Here is a 17,334-nt window from a genome sequence, read left to right on the forward strand (position 1 = left end):
TTTTGCTGTTATACACATTTTCTCCAGGCATTTGTAAGAGTCCCAGCTGCATCTGAATGGATTCATTAAAATGGTTTTCAATATATTGCATCTGTGTCAAATATAAATGCAATGTTCTCATAAAAAGGCATTGTCTCAGAAATTTCACATGGTCTTGAGATGATGTGGGTGCCCTGCAATGTTTGATTTCTCTTTAGAGGACAGCAGATTCCATTTCCCATAAAACTGATTTTTATAGTATGTAGGCCTGACTACCTACAAAGTAAGGTGCTGTACTTTTGAAAGCTGATCAGCTGCATAATACATTAAATGTTTCTTTCAAGGTGACTATGGGGAATGCTACTTCTAGTTTATCAAACCTATTTCTATTGAATTATGCACCCCTGTGGCAGATTACTTGCACGCTTTATGCCAGATGGATAGGATTCTTTGTATCAGTATTGAGCCTTGTAAACATCACAAATTCTTCCCAGGGTTACTTACTTATTCCAGATGGCACCCGCTGCGCTCACTGTATCTTTCTTCCAGTCTGTGGGGCTTACTTTCCCCAAGCAACGAGAATGCTTTAGCATTTTACACAATTTTCCTATTTTTATGCCAATACATTGAAGAGAGCAAAAGCGAAAAGTGATTTGCATTTATGCTCAGTTCACATTGAATAAGAAAAAAAGGAACATTTATCCTAATACGTATTTTTAATTCTAAAGTAATTTTCCCAGTTACCAAGGGCTTTTTGAAACTTGGAGTAATCATAGCCTGGTGTCTGCTGAACCCTTTACTTGCAAGAGCTCAGTCATCAGACTCTCTCCTGACTCGCATTTGGAGAACATTATGAAATCTCTGTTATGACATGCCAATGTCTTTGGAACATTTAAAGAACTCATTTAAGCTATCTCCCAAGAATGTCGAGACAGTTTCATGCTTTGGCTATTTGTGAGCAACAGTACAATGGTCTTTGTATGGGTACTGCACTGATCACGGGGTCTGTGAAATTCTCATTACACAGCTCTTGGAATAGGGAAAAGGGGAGCGATCGCCACTAATTTGAAAAATTGAGAGTCAGCTTTGACAATCGCGTTCCCCATAAGTGAGTACAGTCTTGACTATGAAAATTTCAGCCACATAAACACAGTTATGAAATATTATTTTCACTATGTTTTGCATCGTAAATCTAGAACTTAGTTTATGCCTGTTGTACATGTCCTACGTAAGGCACTTCAGGAGCTTTTAATTAAGTAAGCATGGAAAACTCTACACGTATGTTCCTGTATCATCAAACCTTTGGTCAACAAGCTGAATGCTGGCTCTTCAGCTTTAATCCCAGTTTATGACTCTGTACTGTCTTTGGAACAAAGGAACTGGTTAAAAACAGGCTTAAAGACAAAAACTGCATCTTTTCCTTCGGATGTGATTTCAGCAGTGACTCGGACCACCAGCATTGCCGATGCCGCTTTCGCTTCCAGTGTTACCCTTCATCTCATCCTCTTGCTTCATTTGCAGCATTGGACCAACCCGACCACCCCCCCCCCCTTCCACATTACCATCCACTACCACCCACAGTCCACCCCACAGCGTGACGGTCCCTTTTCTTCCCATTTCCCACCCTGGTCCCCAGGGTCTCTGCTGTGAGTCCCACCTCTCAGCAGCCCCCTGCTTTCAGCAGCCATGGCTCTCATGCTCTCTCACTCCTAACTTTGTCTTTCCCACAGCCCTCTCTCCGCCAACACTTCCAGCAGCTCCTTCCCCTGCTCCCCACAGTTAGGATCCTCATGCTGTCTTCTGCAACGCCCCGGCCCTTCCTACCCCTCTCCTGTTTCCTCTGCACTTTCTCTGCAGCACACTCATTAGGATCAGTCTGACAATCAGGCAGAATTCCTCCACTACCCACTTGCTTTTGCCTTCTGCCTAAGTACTGCCTTTTTTTTTTTTTTTGAGTCCCTTGATCACAGCTTGCTTTTTCTTTTTCTTTTTCTTTTATTTTTATTTTTATTTTTATTTTTATTTTTATTTTTATTTTTATTTTTATTTTTATTTTTATTTTTATTATTTTTATTTTTATTTTTATTTTTATTTTTATTTTTATTTTTATTTTTATTTTTATTTTTATTTTTATTTTTATTTTATTTTTATTTTTATTTTTATTTTTATTTTTTATTCTTTTTTCTGGTTTTGATTTTCTCCAGCCTAACTGTAGAACATCCTTTGGTAGTCCTTCCTATTTTTCCACACTGTCCCTGACCACAGGCAAGATCTCTCCAATGACCTCTCCTGACACCAAATTGCTTCATTCAAAAGTTCCTCTAAAATCTCTTTTCACTTTTATTCTCCCCAAATCTCAGCAACAAATAAGCTAGTTGTGTTCTGAGAGCACTGCCTATCATGATAGGCAGCACACAGACCCTTTTCTCGTGTCTATGCAGCATTTAGCACAAAGAGGCTCATGCATTAAACAATGACCTCAACTGGATATAGGTAAATGATCTGCAGATACCTACTGGCTGCCAAAATTTCCTGCTGAAAGGAGCAGTCCCATTGTTATCCTTCAATACAGCAGTTCCCAGAGCTTTCAGTTCGTGTGAATCAGAGCTGCGAAGAACCTGGGCAGCACTGGTCTGTGTCGTAGCCGGATGTTTCCACTACGCACAGAACTTCCACACTCTTTTGGCTTAAAATGGGTTCAAATGTTCTTCCCTGGAAGGAAGTGAAAATGGCATCAGAGGCACTACCCATGCTTTGTGTAATTGTTATGTGTACAGTGCTGACCCCAAACATTCACTCCCAGTTGCTAAAAGAATAAGTAATTGTGAGGGATGAATCAGAGTAACTTGATATGCACAGTGATTTAAAGTTGGTTAGCTAGGAAAATCCCCCTCCTCCCCTCACCCCCAAAATGACTTGATAAAATAAGAAAAGCAAATTTTTTCAAATGACATCAATAGGTAGGTTCAACAAGCACATAACTGTTTATAGTCTTCTAAAAGGTGAATGGTCGAAGGTAAATGACTTTCCTGTACATGAGAAAATATAGTTATTTTGAAGGTATTTGGGACTTACTACAGCAGTGATGTATATCATAATATGTTTGAAAAGGTTCCAGCTTTATGGGATAATTAAATCTCAGATGAATATTATAAATACCTTTTGATCACCACTAGTCTGTGCCTTAAAGGATAAACTATTATGTTAGCAAAACTGTCATCTTAAGTAAAATTACAAAGATTTTGGTTCATTTCTACTTTTCACACAATATATAATAGGAGATATGGAAGTAAATTCTTAGCAAAATCTATTTTTTTCCCCCTTGAGATATTCTAGTATTTGTTCAACAGCTTTACGAAATTATTTTGTATTTGAGAGATTAACTTAACATGTAAAGGTAAATAATGATTTACTATCACAACCTAGTGACAAACGAAGAGAACGCATTCTGAGTGTGTAACAACATACAGCAGAAACAGGCAAAAATAGACAAAAATGATAGTGTAACAACACTTTTCCATTGCTTTAGGCATTTATTATTGCCCTCACATTAGCAGAATTTATCTCAACTTATTTCTCAGATCGGAGGCCTACATTTTGCATACATTCTAAAATAGATTTTCCTGTCACCTGTCATTCAGAAGAGTGACAACTCACTGACTTGCCCCCACAAGCTCTCATGGTCACTTCTGGGTAGAACTGCATCAACGATTGCTATATATTTTGGTATTTATGGCAGCTTTGAGCGGCACATAGTGAATTACTTCCCAATGAAAATTTCAAGGTAAATATAGACTAAAATGAGTTAAATTATCTCTGCTGATGTAATGTTCCAGACAGTCACCACAGTTTTACAGAAAGCTCCTTGGGGTGTATAACGCCACTACACCCAGGGATGTGGTTTTATACATTAATCCTCTGGAATGAAAATACACAAAAAGGAAGAGTTACTTAAGGAAGACATAATGAAGACAAGGTAAAACAGTGTGCTCATCTGTGTGTTCTCCTTTTCTTCAGAATCCTGTGACATCAGTTATATCAACAGATTCCTCTACATCCATGTTTGCATATACAGCTTGATCATACTCATACATATGAATTTGTTATAGACTTTCTTTAAGAACAAAGAAAAAAAAAAGCACACTTCTTTATTGTTATTGATAATGTAACTTAAAAAATCATATTTACGTACATGTGTTTGTTTAGATGTATTATATAGATGTGTAGATACGTAACAGATATTTAAAACAAAACTAGATTGTGCTTTCATAAGAACAATCAAATGATAAAGAAAACATCACTGAGAACTAAGTCAAGCTTTGAACAATAAAGGACAAGACAAACTAACGGTTACACAATCAGCATTCACTGTAATGAACAGGAACATTAGATGCTTCATAATTCCTGCAGATTGCTATGCAATGACATATTCAACATTTTCAGTTTAAGAAAAACGCCTGCTTGTCTGGAAGAAATTGTAGTAAAAGGATTTCTTGATTTTGTAGTTGAAATACCTCCTGTCATCATTTTTTTAATGTATGTCCTAGCTGCTGTGGTAGAATAGACATCATCATCTGTGACTTATGCAAAATGTACATGAATGTAAAAATGAGTTAAGTTGGGGCAAAAGCTTGAAACCTTATTTTGGCAAAGATGAGTTCCTACTATAGCATTTGGTCATGACATAGGATGCATTTGTTTCAGAAGAGACAAACTATGGACTTAGTGTCAAGCATTTGAAAACTCTTTTGAATTGCACCCTGCATTTTCCCCTTAATTTTACTGCCTTGCCATTTACTTGTATCAAGAAATAAGATATCTCATGAAATTTCACACACCAAATTGATTCTGACTCGGATAGTACAGAGCGGAGTGAAACTGAGTTAAAGATGCATAGTAAGAGCCAAGTAAGAACCCAGTTGTCAAGATGCATGAATATGAGTTATTTCATACATGATTGTCATTTGAGTGGTCTTCAATCCCTGTCCCAAACCTGGACTCCCCTGGACATCGTGTGTTATGCTCAGATTGCACCAGCTACAACAGAGACCGGTCAGTTCCAGCAGAATTTCTGTGTCTGCTTCACAGTTGTATGTTCAGAGAACGAGCTCCACGTGTGTCCGGGGTTTGTGCCAGTAACACTTAAAATCAAAACCACCGAGAGGGAGATCACACGGTCAGCGTTTTCCCGCTCGTTTTGTGCAGGATACGGTGTACCGTTTGTTGCAATTTTCACGTTTTTGTTCAGATGGCCAGCAAGAGAAAACAATTTTCTTCTCTATTTGCATGAGCCTAACAAAGCAGCAGACAAAAACACGTTTTTAAATGAAAGAGTTTTAAATGCTTTTTTTTTGCTGTGTGTGTGCGTGTGTGAAAGAACCAGAAAAGGATGTTTGAACAGTACAGCAAATTTAAGGGCAGGGTCCTTCAGTTCGCGGAAATTTCCATACCGCTTGCGCTTTCCGCAGGGCACCTCCCGGCCGTGTCAGAGCCCGTCCTTTGCGGGCAGGGTCCGCTCGGTCCTGGCGGGGGGCACAGAGCCAAGTCCGGGTCTGGCCGCGCCGAGAGCACGGCCGGGGGCTGTCCTGCGGGGCGCGCCGAGACCCAGGGGCTGCGGGGCGGAAAACAGGGGGGATCCCGGAGGGGTGGGGGCTCCCCGGGGTGGTGGTGGTGGTCCTGGGGGTGGTGGTCCCGCAGCTCTCGCCTCCTGCTCGCCCCTAAGAGCAGTGCACCCCGCGAGCCGCGGGTGTCGGGGGCGGCTCCCGGCTCCTGCTCCGACCCCAAAACGAAGCGGGCAGACCCCGCGGGCGGACCCCTGCGGAGGGGTTTTCTCAGGGAGCAGCGAGCACCGGGTCCGACGACCCCCCCTGCGGACCCTGTTCCCCCTCCCCCCCCCCTCCGGTGCCCGCTCCGCAACCGCGCCGCCCCCGCGGGGAGGGACCGTGCGCTGCGGCGGCGACTTTGCTCTTTAAATCGCTCGGATTTAAAGCGGATTACGGCTCATCCCCCCCCGGGACCCCCCCGCAGCCACCACCACCACCACCACCACCACCTCACCACACGTGACGGAGCGGCCCCGAAGGGGGCATCCCCCTCCCCTTTCTCCCTCCCCCCGTCCCCCCCCACCCTCCGCCGCCCGGCTCCGACGCCGGGGCGGAGCTCGGGGTGCGGGGCTCGGGGCTCGGGGGTCGGGGTGCGCCCGTGGGTGCCCGTCCGATGCCGGGCGGCTGCGGGCCACCATGCAGAAGAGCGTGCGGTACAACGAGGGGCACGCCCTGTACCTGGCGCTGCTGGCCCGCAAGGAGGGCACCAAGCGCGGCTACCTGAGCAAGAAGGCGGCCGAGGCCAGCCGCTGGCACGACAAGTGGTTCGCCCTGTACCAGAACGTGCTCTTCTACTTCGAGAGCGAGCAGAGCGCCCGGCCCGCCGGCATGTACATGCTGGAGGGATGCAGCTGCGAGCGGGCGCCCGTCCCCAAGGGAGCCGCCGCCGGCAGCGCCAGGGAGGCGGCGCTGGACAAGCAGGTAAGCGGCGGGGGGACCCCCGGCACCCCCCCGGCTCTGCCCCGGGGTCGGTGGGAACGCCGCTGCCCGGCGGTGCCCGGCGGTGGCGCGGGGCTGCGGGAGCGGCCGCGGGGATGAGCGCCCCGAGGGCACGGCCGGAGGTGGCTCCCGAGCAATGGTTGGCGGCGTCGCGGGGAGGTTTTGGGAGCCCGGGCGGCCTGTCCCGGCTCCGGTCCCTGCGCTGGAGGAGCCGAGCAGGAGCCGGAGGGTGCGGGAAGGCTGCGGGGGGCTGCGGGGAGGGCGGCATCCAGGCGGCTCCTGATGGTGGTGGCCGGAAAGGGACGCGGACACGGGGCAGCTTCCAGCCCCTCTGCGGGCACTGTAACCGAGCCAGGAGAGCTGCTAACCTTGCTCCGTGCCCGTGGGCTTCTCTCCCTTCAGAACTTGTGTGCCAAAATGGGACGATAAATGGTTAAGCGAACTCCGTCCCGTGGCGACGCGTGCGGTGGCGCCGTGCTCATCTCGCTGCTCCGAGGTGTGCTCCTGCGGGCGGCGGTGAGCGAGGCTCCCAGGATCCCCCAGATCAAATTAAACGCGAATATTTCCCTGTCTGCTTGACGCTGGCTCGGTACGCTTGTTTATTGGTAGCGTTGTTAAACTACGGCTTGACTAAGGGAACTGTGTGAAAACAATGCCTTTTCCTATCTGTTCTCTGGGAATCTTAAATAGTGCTTTTATAGTGATGGATGCCTGTGTTGTTTGTAATTACATTTAGCGTTGCAGAGGCAAAATAATTACGTGAGAGTGAGCTGAAATTTGCTTTGCTTTAAACATCAACTATGTTTACATTTTTAAAAATGCTATTAGGCTAATAGTCTGCTATTAAAGAGCCAGAAGAACACTGTTGTTTTCTTGATTTCTTTATACCCTTCTCCCCATTCACCTTTCACTTGATGCAGAATAGAACTTTCAAGTGTTAGTTTGCAGATGTTAACTCTTTAAAGTACACACTTGTTTGTATACTCATGCAGACAGAAACATCTGCTAAGGTGTTCAGGAAACTCCCCCAGTGATTAAAACTAATCAATAACAAGAATGAGAAAATATCTAAAAATTAATCAGTCCTTTTTATTCAGAAAACACGCTCATATTCTTACAGGAGTAAAGTAATAAAATGTGAGCCTTCAGTCTGATAATGGAAGACATTTATTTTAATCAGATCAGATAATCAGATGATAATGAAAACTCAGCGTTACACATGTTAACTGCTGGTGGTGTAAGAATAGTGCTTTGATTTAACCACACAAATGCATTAATGGAATGAAAAACAATAGAAGTTTTATGTCACTTTTTCATGAAGCAGATCTACCTTCTCCAAAAGAGAGAGAGAGAAAAATAAACTCTTGTTGTGTTAATTACTTGGGTAGTTTAGACGCTGGAGTGATTTGTACTATGGAATTACACAAGTAAGGGAGAGAGAGTAAGAAGAATTAATTACACAGGAGTTTCACTGGCATCTTTAGAGTGAGTATTTGGAAAAACAGTGCATTGTCTTTAAGTTAAGTAACTGATGATTATGGAAAACGCATGCAAAAAAAAATATTGTTTGTCTTAGCTCACAGCTCCTTTTCATTTTAGTTTGATTTGCTTCGGTATTGCTTGGCAAGACTTATGTCAGAAAAAAGCTCTGATGAGAAGTTTTTGGAGTTGAGTGGGGAGAGTGCCGACACTGTGCTTTGGTATACGGGAGACCGTGCTTCAGTCAGCAGACATATTCAGGTTTGGGTATCTGGCTCCCAACAGGCACAGCAGCTTAGTTATTGCATGCTGAGCCACGCTGGTGCTGTTAGCTCTTCCAACAGTCTGCCATAAGGAACATTAAAGTGTTACAGGAACAACAATTCTGTTTTGTGGAAGATGCCAAATACCTTCATAAGATTTGTCAGTTCCATTAAAATATTAAGAGCTTTTAAAAAATTGTTACGACAATGTATTATTATTATTTTTTTTTCTCTTTTACCTCTAGATATTAGTGGACTGTTTTGTTTCAGTGTCCTTCAGGATGAAATTTTCAAAGCAATTTCTTTAAAAGTACAGTACATTTCTTAATATTAAGAAATTGCGTAGGGCATGAATCTGTTGATATTCTGTGAATGTGGCATTGAACTAAGCGTGCTGTACATATTCGTGGTTTTCAGGGAGAGCTTTTATTTAAAAATAAAAACTGTTTTAATCTCCCTCAAAATTATCAGAGTTTTTGTAAATGCTAAGCAGCTGTTGCTGTCCACTCTGATTTTATTTCAAAATAATTTCAGGAAAAAAAAAATATTGAAAGAGCAACTGTGTGGAAGAAGCTTTGTTTCAAAAGAGCAAACTATGACATGAAAGTACTACATTTGAAGAACTTAAAGTCTGATGTTAAAATGCGTCTCCCCACAGGAGCCACAGACTGTAAACAAGTGCAGCTCCCAACAACAACTACTCCTTTATGACCATGAGAGTGTAGATGATAATGAATTTCAGTTTTTCTGTCAGAAATTCTGGAAGGAGATTGGCTGTATATCAGTGAGTGGCTTGTTTCTTTCAAGAGTAAAATAAAGTGCCTAAAAAGTAAGCTTTCTTCAGTGTATCACAGGAGACTGGCACTTGTTACCTTGCAAGTTCAGTTTTTTTTTTTTTAAAAAAATGATGGAAATGTGTAGTGGAATATAGATATTACTATTTTGATTGCATTCAGAGGAGACCCGTATTTTAGCTTGTTTCATAACTATAGATTTTACATAGCAAAATGCTCGGATATAGTTACTAATAACTGTCCTAGTGTGTTTAAGCTTGTGAATTTGCTATGATTTGAGCAGACACTGTTCTTTGTATCTTTCCTACAATAATCTTCCTCCCACTTAGGAAAATTAAATGCAGTATTAAGTCCATGTCCCCACAGATTAACAGAATCCAATTATTTGAATTTTTACTGCTTACTGTAGCTCTGTATTTATTTTATAAAGGACATAGTGGTTTCACGGTGTTCGAAACCTCACTGTTTTATGTACATTCATTGAAATAACAAAGGCATATGTCACTAGCAGCTTTGGCTGTACCTCTCCTCTAATTTACTGTGTATAAAATGTAGCAACAACACTTAAAGGTCATTTTAGCTGAAGATGCAATGACTTAAAAGTTCATCTCTTAAACTGCATCAGGCCAAAGAAAAAACCTGTGTCACACAGTATCCTGTGTCTGATAGACCTTACACATGCTTGAGGAGTGAAGTTGTCTTTTTGGCAAGATTTTGGCTTACCAGGTTCAGGTGTAGCATTGTCCATAACCCTTACTGCCTGCATGCAGGCACCTAACGTGTCAGATGGTTCCAGTGTGTAGGTCCAGCAGAGAGGCTCATGTTTTAGAAACTTCCTTCAGAATTTCAAAAAAGAAGGATGAATTTGTCTCCTCAGTATCTGGGTTGTTCAGATGGCAGCGGTTTTGTAATAGCTAACAGTATAAATAGTGGTGTTGCTTTGAATAAAAGCATTCTTGGAATGAAAAATGTTTTTTCCCCTTTCAATTCTTCCTTTTTTTTTTTTTTTTTTTTTTTTTGAAGGACTACCTTCAGAAGAAGGACTTATTTCAAAAAGTGGACCATTGGGAAAGTTTTAAGATGTTAACGCTATTTGGAGTAGTGTTTCTGTCAGACCTTCTCATAAAAGATTCTGTAAATGGTTCCTGTGTAAGGATAATTTTGAGGTATCTCTTACTTACTTTCCCAGGTAACCGCTGTCTCTTTGCTTGTCATTTGTTGACCATTGTAAGACAATATAGTTTGTGGACATAATAAGCACAAAAAATATATTGTTTTAAAATGACTTTGAGATGCTGTCAAGGAGTAACCAAGAAACGAGTCGCTGACAAGGCTTCCCGCTCAAGGCATGCTGCATCGAAGAGGTTGCCTCTGGCTCCTCATGAAGAGTTGTGAACTGAATTTACAACATGCTCTGTGGTCTAAGGCAATGGACAGTAAATAAATAAATAAACAGAAAAGTATAACTCTTGTGATCTCTGAAGTGACTGAACTTTGCTACTTGATAAATGTTTTGTAATTCAGTGCTTACCTGTTTGCTTAGTAGTGAGCATATTTTAGAAATAAAGAGAACATAAAATACTATGGCTACATTTACTGCTCGTTTGCCAAAATTTAAGCATTTTTAGACATTTAATTGTAACTCTTGAAAATGTATGCGTCTTGCGTACTGTTAAGAAAAGAGCTATTTTTAACTATGCAAAAGTGGGGAATGTATGTAGCTGAGAAATGAATTACAGATAGAATGAGTTTACTTTTGAAACACCTTCCTCTTATAAGTTAGTTAAATCCACACAGACATAACTTGGAGAATACCGATGCCATTCAATAGTTAAATATTATTCTTTGGCTACCTTAATCCATGCCAGGTGACTTTGCTCAGGATCTTGAGAATGACTGTTGTTTTCCATCCTTGAGTGTCAGTCACACTTGAGGGAAAAAGAAAATCGGAAGTGACGGTAGTAAGACCAGAATTTGTGGAGACAAGGTGTTATCGAAGAGAAATCACGGTGTGAAGTTCTTAACACTTCTTTGTGAGGTACTGTAACATCATGAAATATTGCAGCATGTTGTAATGGAAGATCATGCTACTTAGTTAAGTTGTTGGAGAAAATACTAGGTCCTAAGGCAAACGCCATTCAGCAAAGGTTTATTAATGGAGATGCTGGGAACTCCCCATAGCAAAGAGGTGACATATCAGCAAGTGAAAGACTGGAAGCACATAAAATTAGAACTGCATCCGAAAGCATAATGACCAAAAATGTCACATAACTACTTGTCGTGTAAGAATGTGTTCCACCTTCACAGATTTAAACATCCTACAAAGGCTGTACAAAGTGACCAAAGCCTACATAGGTACAGCAGTGTAGCTCACACTTAGAACATGAATACGCAAAATCTATTCAGAATAATGTTTCATGAGGGTTTGACATGAATTTTATTCTTCAGTCAGTCTCACAGTCAATGCTAGTGGTTTTTTTTTTTCATTTTGTCTCTGAGTTTCTCTTAGCAGAATTGTACACATTTCACTTGATTTGTTTAATTCAACAAAAATAAGACAAAAATTGGAGGAAACAAACAAAAAATCTGAGCATAAAAATAGCAAGTCAGCCCCTAACCTGTGATTGTACTCCACCTATCTTCATTTGCCTGTTTTAACTTTTTTAAAAAAAATTGGTGTTTTCTTCATCATCATCCACATAGATGTACAATGAATGTAGCTTGCTTCTCAGTTGCATGCTACCCATAGTAATTTCTAACTGCATACCAGAAAAAGAGGTCCAGGCAGGGCTTCTCCATTTCTGCAGTAATCACACAATATTATTATGGTCTTTTTATATTCATATATTATATATTGCAGTGTCATAATTAGTAGCATTTTTTATCAACTTGCTCAGGATTTTCCATCCTAAGAATGTGTGTGTGCAGTAAAATCTTCCTGAGTTTCTCCCTTTGGCTACACATACTATAATTATCAGTCTTGTCACTTGCAATACGCTGCATTATGAAGTAGTTTGTGCAAAGAGGGAAGGGACAGGTCTTGTTTTGGTGCAGCCTGATTTGTGATTCTGGGCGCGTGGGTCCACCCTGCATCCCTACCGACAGAGATGTCCAACCCAGCTGGTAGCACACCATGTCTGTGCAGAGAGCCGATTGCTACAGCACCTTCTGCCCGCACCGAAAGTGAGGTCTGTGTCCTACTGTGTCACTTCAAGCATGGCTTCACCTGGAGGGCAGCCACCCTGGGCAACAGCGTTCTCCACAACTGCATGTATAAATATGGAGCAGGTTCACACAAAAAAGAACCTCCCCAGCTCAGTAGTAAGTCATTAATGTAGACTGCATGTAGCTGGTGGAGACAGCGAGATCTGAAAATATCAATCCACAGCTTCTGTCTGTTCTTAGCAACAGATCGTGCTGCTAGCTGTGGTGCACTTCTCTAGATCAACCAATTCAAAGCAGGTTTGATACCGCAGCTGCTGAAGAGTCTGAGGCAACACTAACCCATTTTTCAGTGTGAATGTTCTAAGCTTTCTTTTCTTCCAGAGTAGTGATGTTCAAATTTAGGTACAGTTTGGTAGATCTGATGGGGTGCTATGCGGTTAGATTTTATCTGGATTGACAACAATAACAATAATAGCTTTTTTTTTTTTCTTCCCCTGATTTGTTAGTGACAACAGTTCAGGAAGACACTGCCATCAGCCTGTTCATCTGGATGAAAGAAAATGAGATTCCATGAAGTACCTCTTTTCAATTTTTCTGTCTACCAGCCATTACTGATGCTGAAAATGGAGGGATGGGATTTTTTATTTTTTTTTAACACACTGCCTCTGCACTAGATGCCTGGGAACATATGCTTACAATCTAGCTTCCAAAGTTTTTCTGACTTGCCAATCCTGTAAGGTTTTCTGTTCTAGGTACAAAATCAGTATATATAAAAGCAGAGGTTTTCCCAACCCACTCCAGCCATTTCAATGTCCTTATTGCATTTTCCATGATTTCTTTTCTTTTCTTTTTTCTCTTTTCTTTTCTTTTCTTTTCTTTTCTTTTCTTTTCTTTTCTTTTCTTTTCTTTTCTTTTCTTTTCTTTTCTTTTCTTTTCTTTTCTTTTCTTTTCTTTTCTTTTCTTTTCTTTTCTTTTCTTTTCTTTTCTTTTCTTTTCTTTTCTTTTCTTTTCTTTTCTTTTCTTTTCTTTTCTTTTCTTTTCTTTTCTTTTCTTTTCTTTTCTTTTCTTTTCTTTTCTTTTCTTTTCTTTTCTTTTCTTTTCTTTTCTTTTCTTTTCTTTTCTTTTCTTTTCTTTTCTTTTCTTTTCTTTTCTTTTCTTTTCTTTTCTTTTCTTTTCTTTTCTTTTCTTTTCTTTTCTTTTCTTTTCTTTTCTTTTCTTTTCTTTTCTTTTCTTTTCTTTTCTTTTCTTTTCTTTTCTTTTCTTTTCTTTTCTTTTCTTTTCTTTTCTTTTCTTTTCTTTTCTTTTCTTTTCTTTTCTTTTCTTTTCTTTTCTTTTCTTTTCTTTTCTTTTCTTTTCTTTTCTTTTCTTTTCTTTTCTTTTCTTTTCTTTTCTTTTCTTTTCTTTTCTTTTCTTTTCTTTTCTTTTCTTTTCTTTTCTTTTCTTTTCTTTTCTTTTCTTTTCTTTTCTTTTCTTTTCTTTTCTTTTCTTTTTTCTTTTCTTTTCTTTTCTTTTCTTTTCTTTTCTTTTCTTTTCTTTTCTTTTCTTTTCTTTTCTTTTCTTTTCTTTTCTTTTCTTTCAGACAAAGTTCTGAATTCTCCCATGCTGGTTGATAAAACATAGAATCATAGAATTATAGAGTCGTAGAATCATAGAATATCCTGAGTTGGAAGGGACCCATAAGGATCATCAAGTCCAACTCCTGGCACCGCACAGGTCTGCCCAAAAGTTTAGACCATGTGACTAAGTGCACAGTCCAATCGCTTCTTAAATTCAGACAGGCTTGGTGCAGTGACTACTTCACTGGGGAGCCTGTTCCAGTGTGCGACCACCCTCTCGGTGAAGAACCTCTTCCTGATGTCCAGCCTAAACCTCCCCTGCCTCAGCTTGACACCGTTCCCATGGGTCCTATCACTGGCGATAACAGAGAATAGGTCACCTGCCTCTCCACTCCCTCTCGCGAGGAAGTTGTGATGAGGTCCCCCCTCAGCCTCCTCTTCTCCAGGCTGAACAGGCCCAGTGACCTCAGCCGCTCCTCATACATCTTCCCCTCTAGGCCCTTCACCATGTTCGTTGCCCTCCTCTGGACACCCTCCAACAGTTCAATGCCCTTTTTGTACTGTGGTGCCCAGAGCTGAACACACTACTCGAGGTAAGGCAGCACCAGCGCAGAGTAGAGCGGGACAATCACTTCCCTCGACCGACTAGCGATGCTGTGCTTGATGCATCCCTGGATATGGTTGGCCCTCCTGGCCATACTACATACAACATACTACACTATTGCTGTTTTCTGACTGATATTTTAGTTATATGCTGGATCCTCACATGTTTGAAGTTTAGAAAGATTGCAGAGGACTGTTGGTTATGCAGAGATGTTCATGATTGAACATCCATGGATGTTCAAACATGAGAAGCTTGGAGAAAAGAAGGCTTGGGGTGACCTCATTGTACTTTACAGTTACCTCAAAGGAGGCTGCAGCAAGGTGAGGGTCAGGCTCTTCTTCCAAGCAGCAAGTGACAGGATGAGGGAAAATGGCCTCAAGCTGCATCAAGGGAGGTTTAGGTTGGATATCAGGAGAAATTTTGCGGCATTGGAACAGGCTGCGTGGGGAAGTGGTTGAGTCACCATCCCTGGAGGTCTTCAAGAAATGTGTAGATGTAGAATTTAATAGCACGGTTTAGTGGTGGACTTGTCAGTAGTAGGTTAAAGGTTGGACTAGATGATCTTAGAGGTCTTTTCCAACCTGAATGGTTCTGTGATTCTATGATTTTTCCTTCTGCTTTCCATTCCCTTCCTCAGCATTCGACAAGTTGTTTCTCTTGTTTCAGCACATGCCAAAGATTTTACTTTCTTCCCTGGAATTGTGGAGATCATGCATGGTGATTTTGACAATCTCTCTCTGATGTCCTCTAGAATGAACATGGGAATTTTTTTACTTCGTGCATTTGTGGATGTTAAAGCATGACAAGAAAATTGCAACTTTTTTTTTTTTTTTTTTTTACACTAATTGTATTCTCTTCTGTTTGGCACACAGAGCAATTTTAGAGAAGTATTTCTTCCTAATAAATCTTTCAGAGGGAGGTTCAAAGTTGTGGGACATCTGCAAAACTCTATTAAGAGAAAGAAGGAAGAAAACTGTCAGAAGAGTGGAGGGATTCAACACCAGTATCTGTGCAGTATTGTCACTAGTCATAGAGATATCTGTGTGTACGGATGAAGGGAAGAACAGTACTGAGGTAAATACACGGCTATCGCATTTGATAGCATAAGTATTCTTACCTATTTATAGGAACATCAGGCAAACAAGGGCTGTGGAATTATGTTCCTGGGCTAGTGTTTGGCCTTATATATGTAATTTGCCAGGTATATTTGCTGATTTTGTGACTGTGAGGTCTTTTTATTGTAGCTTTCTTGCCACAAGAGGAATGTGACGATTGAAGGGGGTACAGGCTGTGCTGGGGCGTACTGGAGGGGAGAAGACACAGAAGATCCCTGTGAACTTGTGATCCCAGGCTTTCCTCCTCTTTTTCTTTTCTCCAGGCTACATGCCAATGAGGGATGCTTACTGTCACAAGCAGGCAGTGGAAATTACCTGTTGTGTTCTGAGCACAAACAGGGCCACAGTTTGGTAACAGTTTACTCTCTTTCCTGACTGAATAGCTTTAACACTGCATCTAAAATTCAAGTGGTAAAGTAGATGGGAACTGGACGGGCTGCAAGTAATTTGATATCGATGCCTGGCCAAACAGGCCAGGACAGAACACGAGGCTGTAGTCACTAAATTGTATTTCCTTCAGAACTGCCACTGGAATTTGGGAATCTCAGGATTTTTGTGTTGGCAACTCCTAAGTATAAAACCAACTTGAGAGGGAGGTACCTGCCTTCTATCCTTCTAGTGGTTACCCCAGAGCAGGATAGTGGCTCCTGCAGTCACAGCATCAGCTCAGTTTGAGGTCCAAGTGCTGGAGCTGAGTCTTTAATCCTGCAGCTGTTCTGTGTAAGTATTAATGTGTGTCTGCAAGGAGTGTTGTCTTTTTCCGTCTCTTTTGCTTTTCTATGAAACCCAAGGAGATGTGTGCCCGGAGTATACGAACAGACATTAGGGGTGCAATATTAAGCCCCCAGTAGTCCAAAGAAAACAGAACTGGGGCTTCTTGAGCAGACTAAAAGTCACACGTTCTTCTCTGTAACAGTGTGATCTGCTGTCCCCCTGGAACACTGTCCGTAAGGACAAAGGAGCTAAGCAGAGCTGGCAACTCCTTGAGGATGTTCTCCATAGAGCACACAAATGCTCCATCCCCCTGTGTAAGAAAGTGGGCAAGGAGGGCAGGAAACTGGGATGGCTGAGCACGGACCTGCTGGTCAGACTGAGGCAGAAGAAGGAAATGCACAGGCAGTGGAAGCAGGGACACGTGGCCTGGGAAGAATACAGGGATGCCATCCAGATGTGCAGGGATGGGATCAGGAAAGCCAAAGCACTGACATAACTGAGCTTGGCAAGAGATGCAAAAAAAAACAAGAAGGGATTCCACATTCTGGCCAAGGTACATTGGCCAGAAAAGAAAGGCCAAGAAGAGTGTTACCCCTTTGATAAAGGAGAGGGGAGAACTGGTAACAACAGACACAGTGAAGACAGAGGCACTCAATAAGTTCCTTGTATCAGACTTCACTGCCAGTCAGGCATCCCACTGCTCTCGTTTCCCTGAACCTCTACACAGGGACTGGGGGAACTAAGTCCCTCCCACTGCAAGTGAAGGGCAGGTTCGTGAGCACCTGATGAAACTGAAGAGGTATAAGTCTATGGGGCCCAATGCCATGCATCCCAGGGTCCTGAGGGAATTGGCTGATGGAGTTGCCAAGCCTCTCTCCACCATACTCGAAAACTCTTGGCAGTCAGGTGAAGTTCCCAATGACTGAAAAAAGGGAAACGTCACTCCTGTTTTTAAAAAAGGTAGAAAGGAAGACCTGTGGAACTACAGTCTGGTGAGCCTCAACTCTGTGCCTGACAAGATCATGGAACAGATCCTCCTGGAAGCAATGTCAAGGCATATGCAAGATAAAGAGGTGATCCAAGACAGCCAGCATGGCTTCACCGAGGGCAAATCTTGCCTGAC

The 17,334-nt window shown here is 41.9% G+C and overlaps 1 protein-coding gene across 4 annotated transcripts in view; it reads left to right on the forward strand.

The window, feature by feature from the left end:
* The first annotated feature begins 5,224 nt into the window (after positions 1–5,224).
* The window catches only part of RASGRF2 (Ras protein specific guanine nucleotide releasing factor 2), a 139,807-nt gene continuing 127,697 nt past the window's right edge, over positions 5,225–17,334 (forward strand). The window contains exon 1 of one of the 4 annotated variants that reach the window (XR_010827478.1): positions 5,225–6,503. Coding sequence is in view for 3 of the 4 variants with exons in the window: in XM_048054350.2 (XP_047910307.1) it covers positions 6,219–6,503 (285 nt within the window). In the remaining variant the exon portion in view is untranslated. Of the gene's footprint in view, positions 6,504–13,835; positions 15,457–17,334 lie in introns of those variants that run through there. The other 3 variants (XM_048054350.2, XM_048054348.2, XM_048054347.2) reach the window with 3 other exon arrangements.

The sequence above is a fragment of the Anser cygnoides genome, chromosome Z, assembly GCF_040182565.1.
Source record: "Anser cygnoides isolate HZ-2024a breed goose chromosome Z, Taihu_goose_T2T_genome, whole genome shotgun sequence".
NCBI lineage: Eukaryota > Metazoa > Chordata > Aves > Anseriformes > Anatidae > Anser > Anser cygnoides.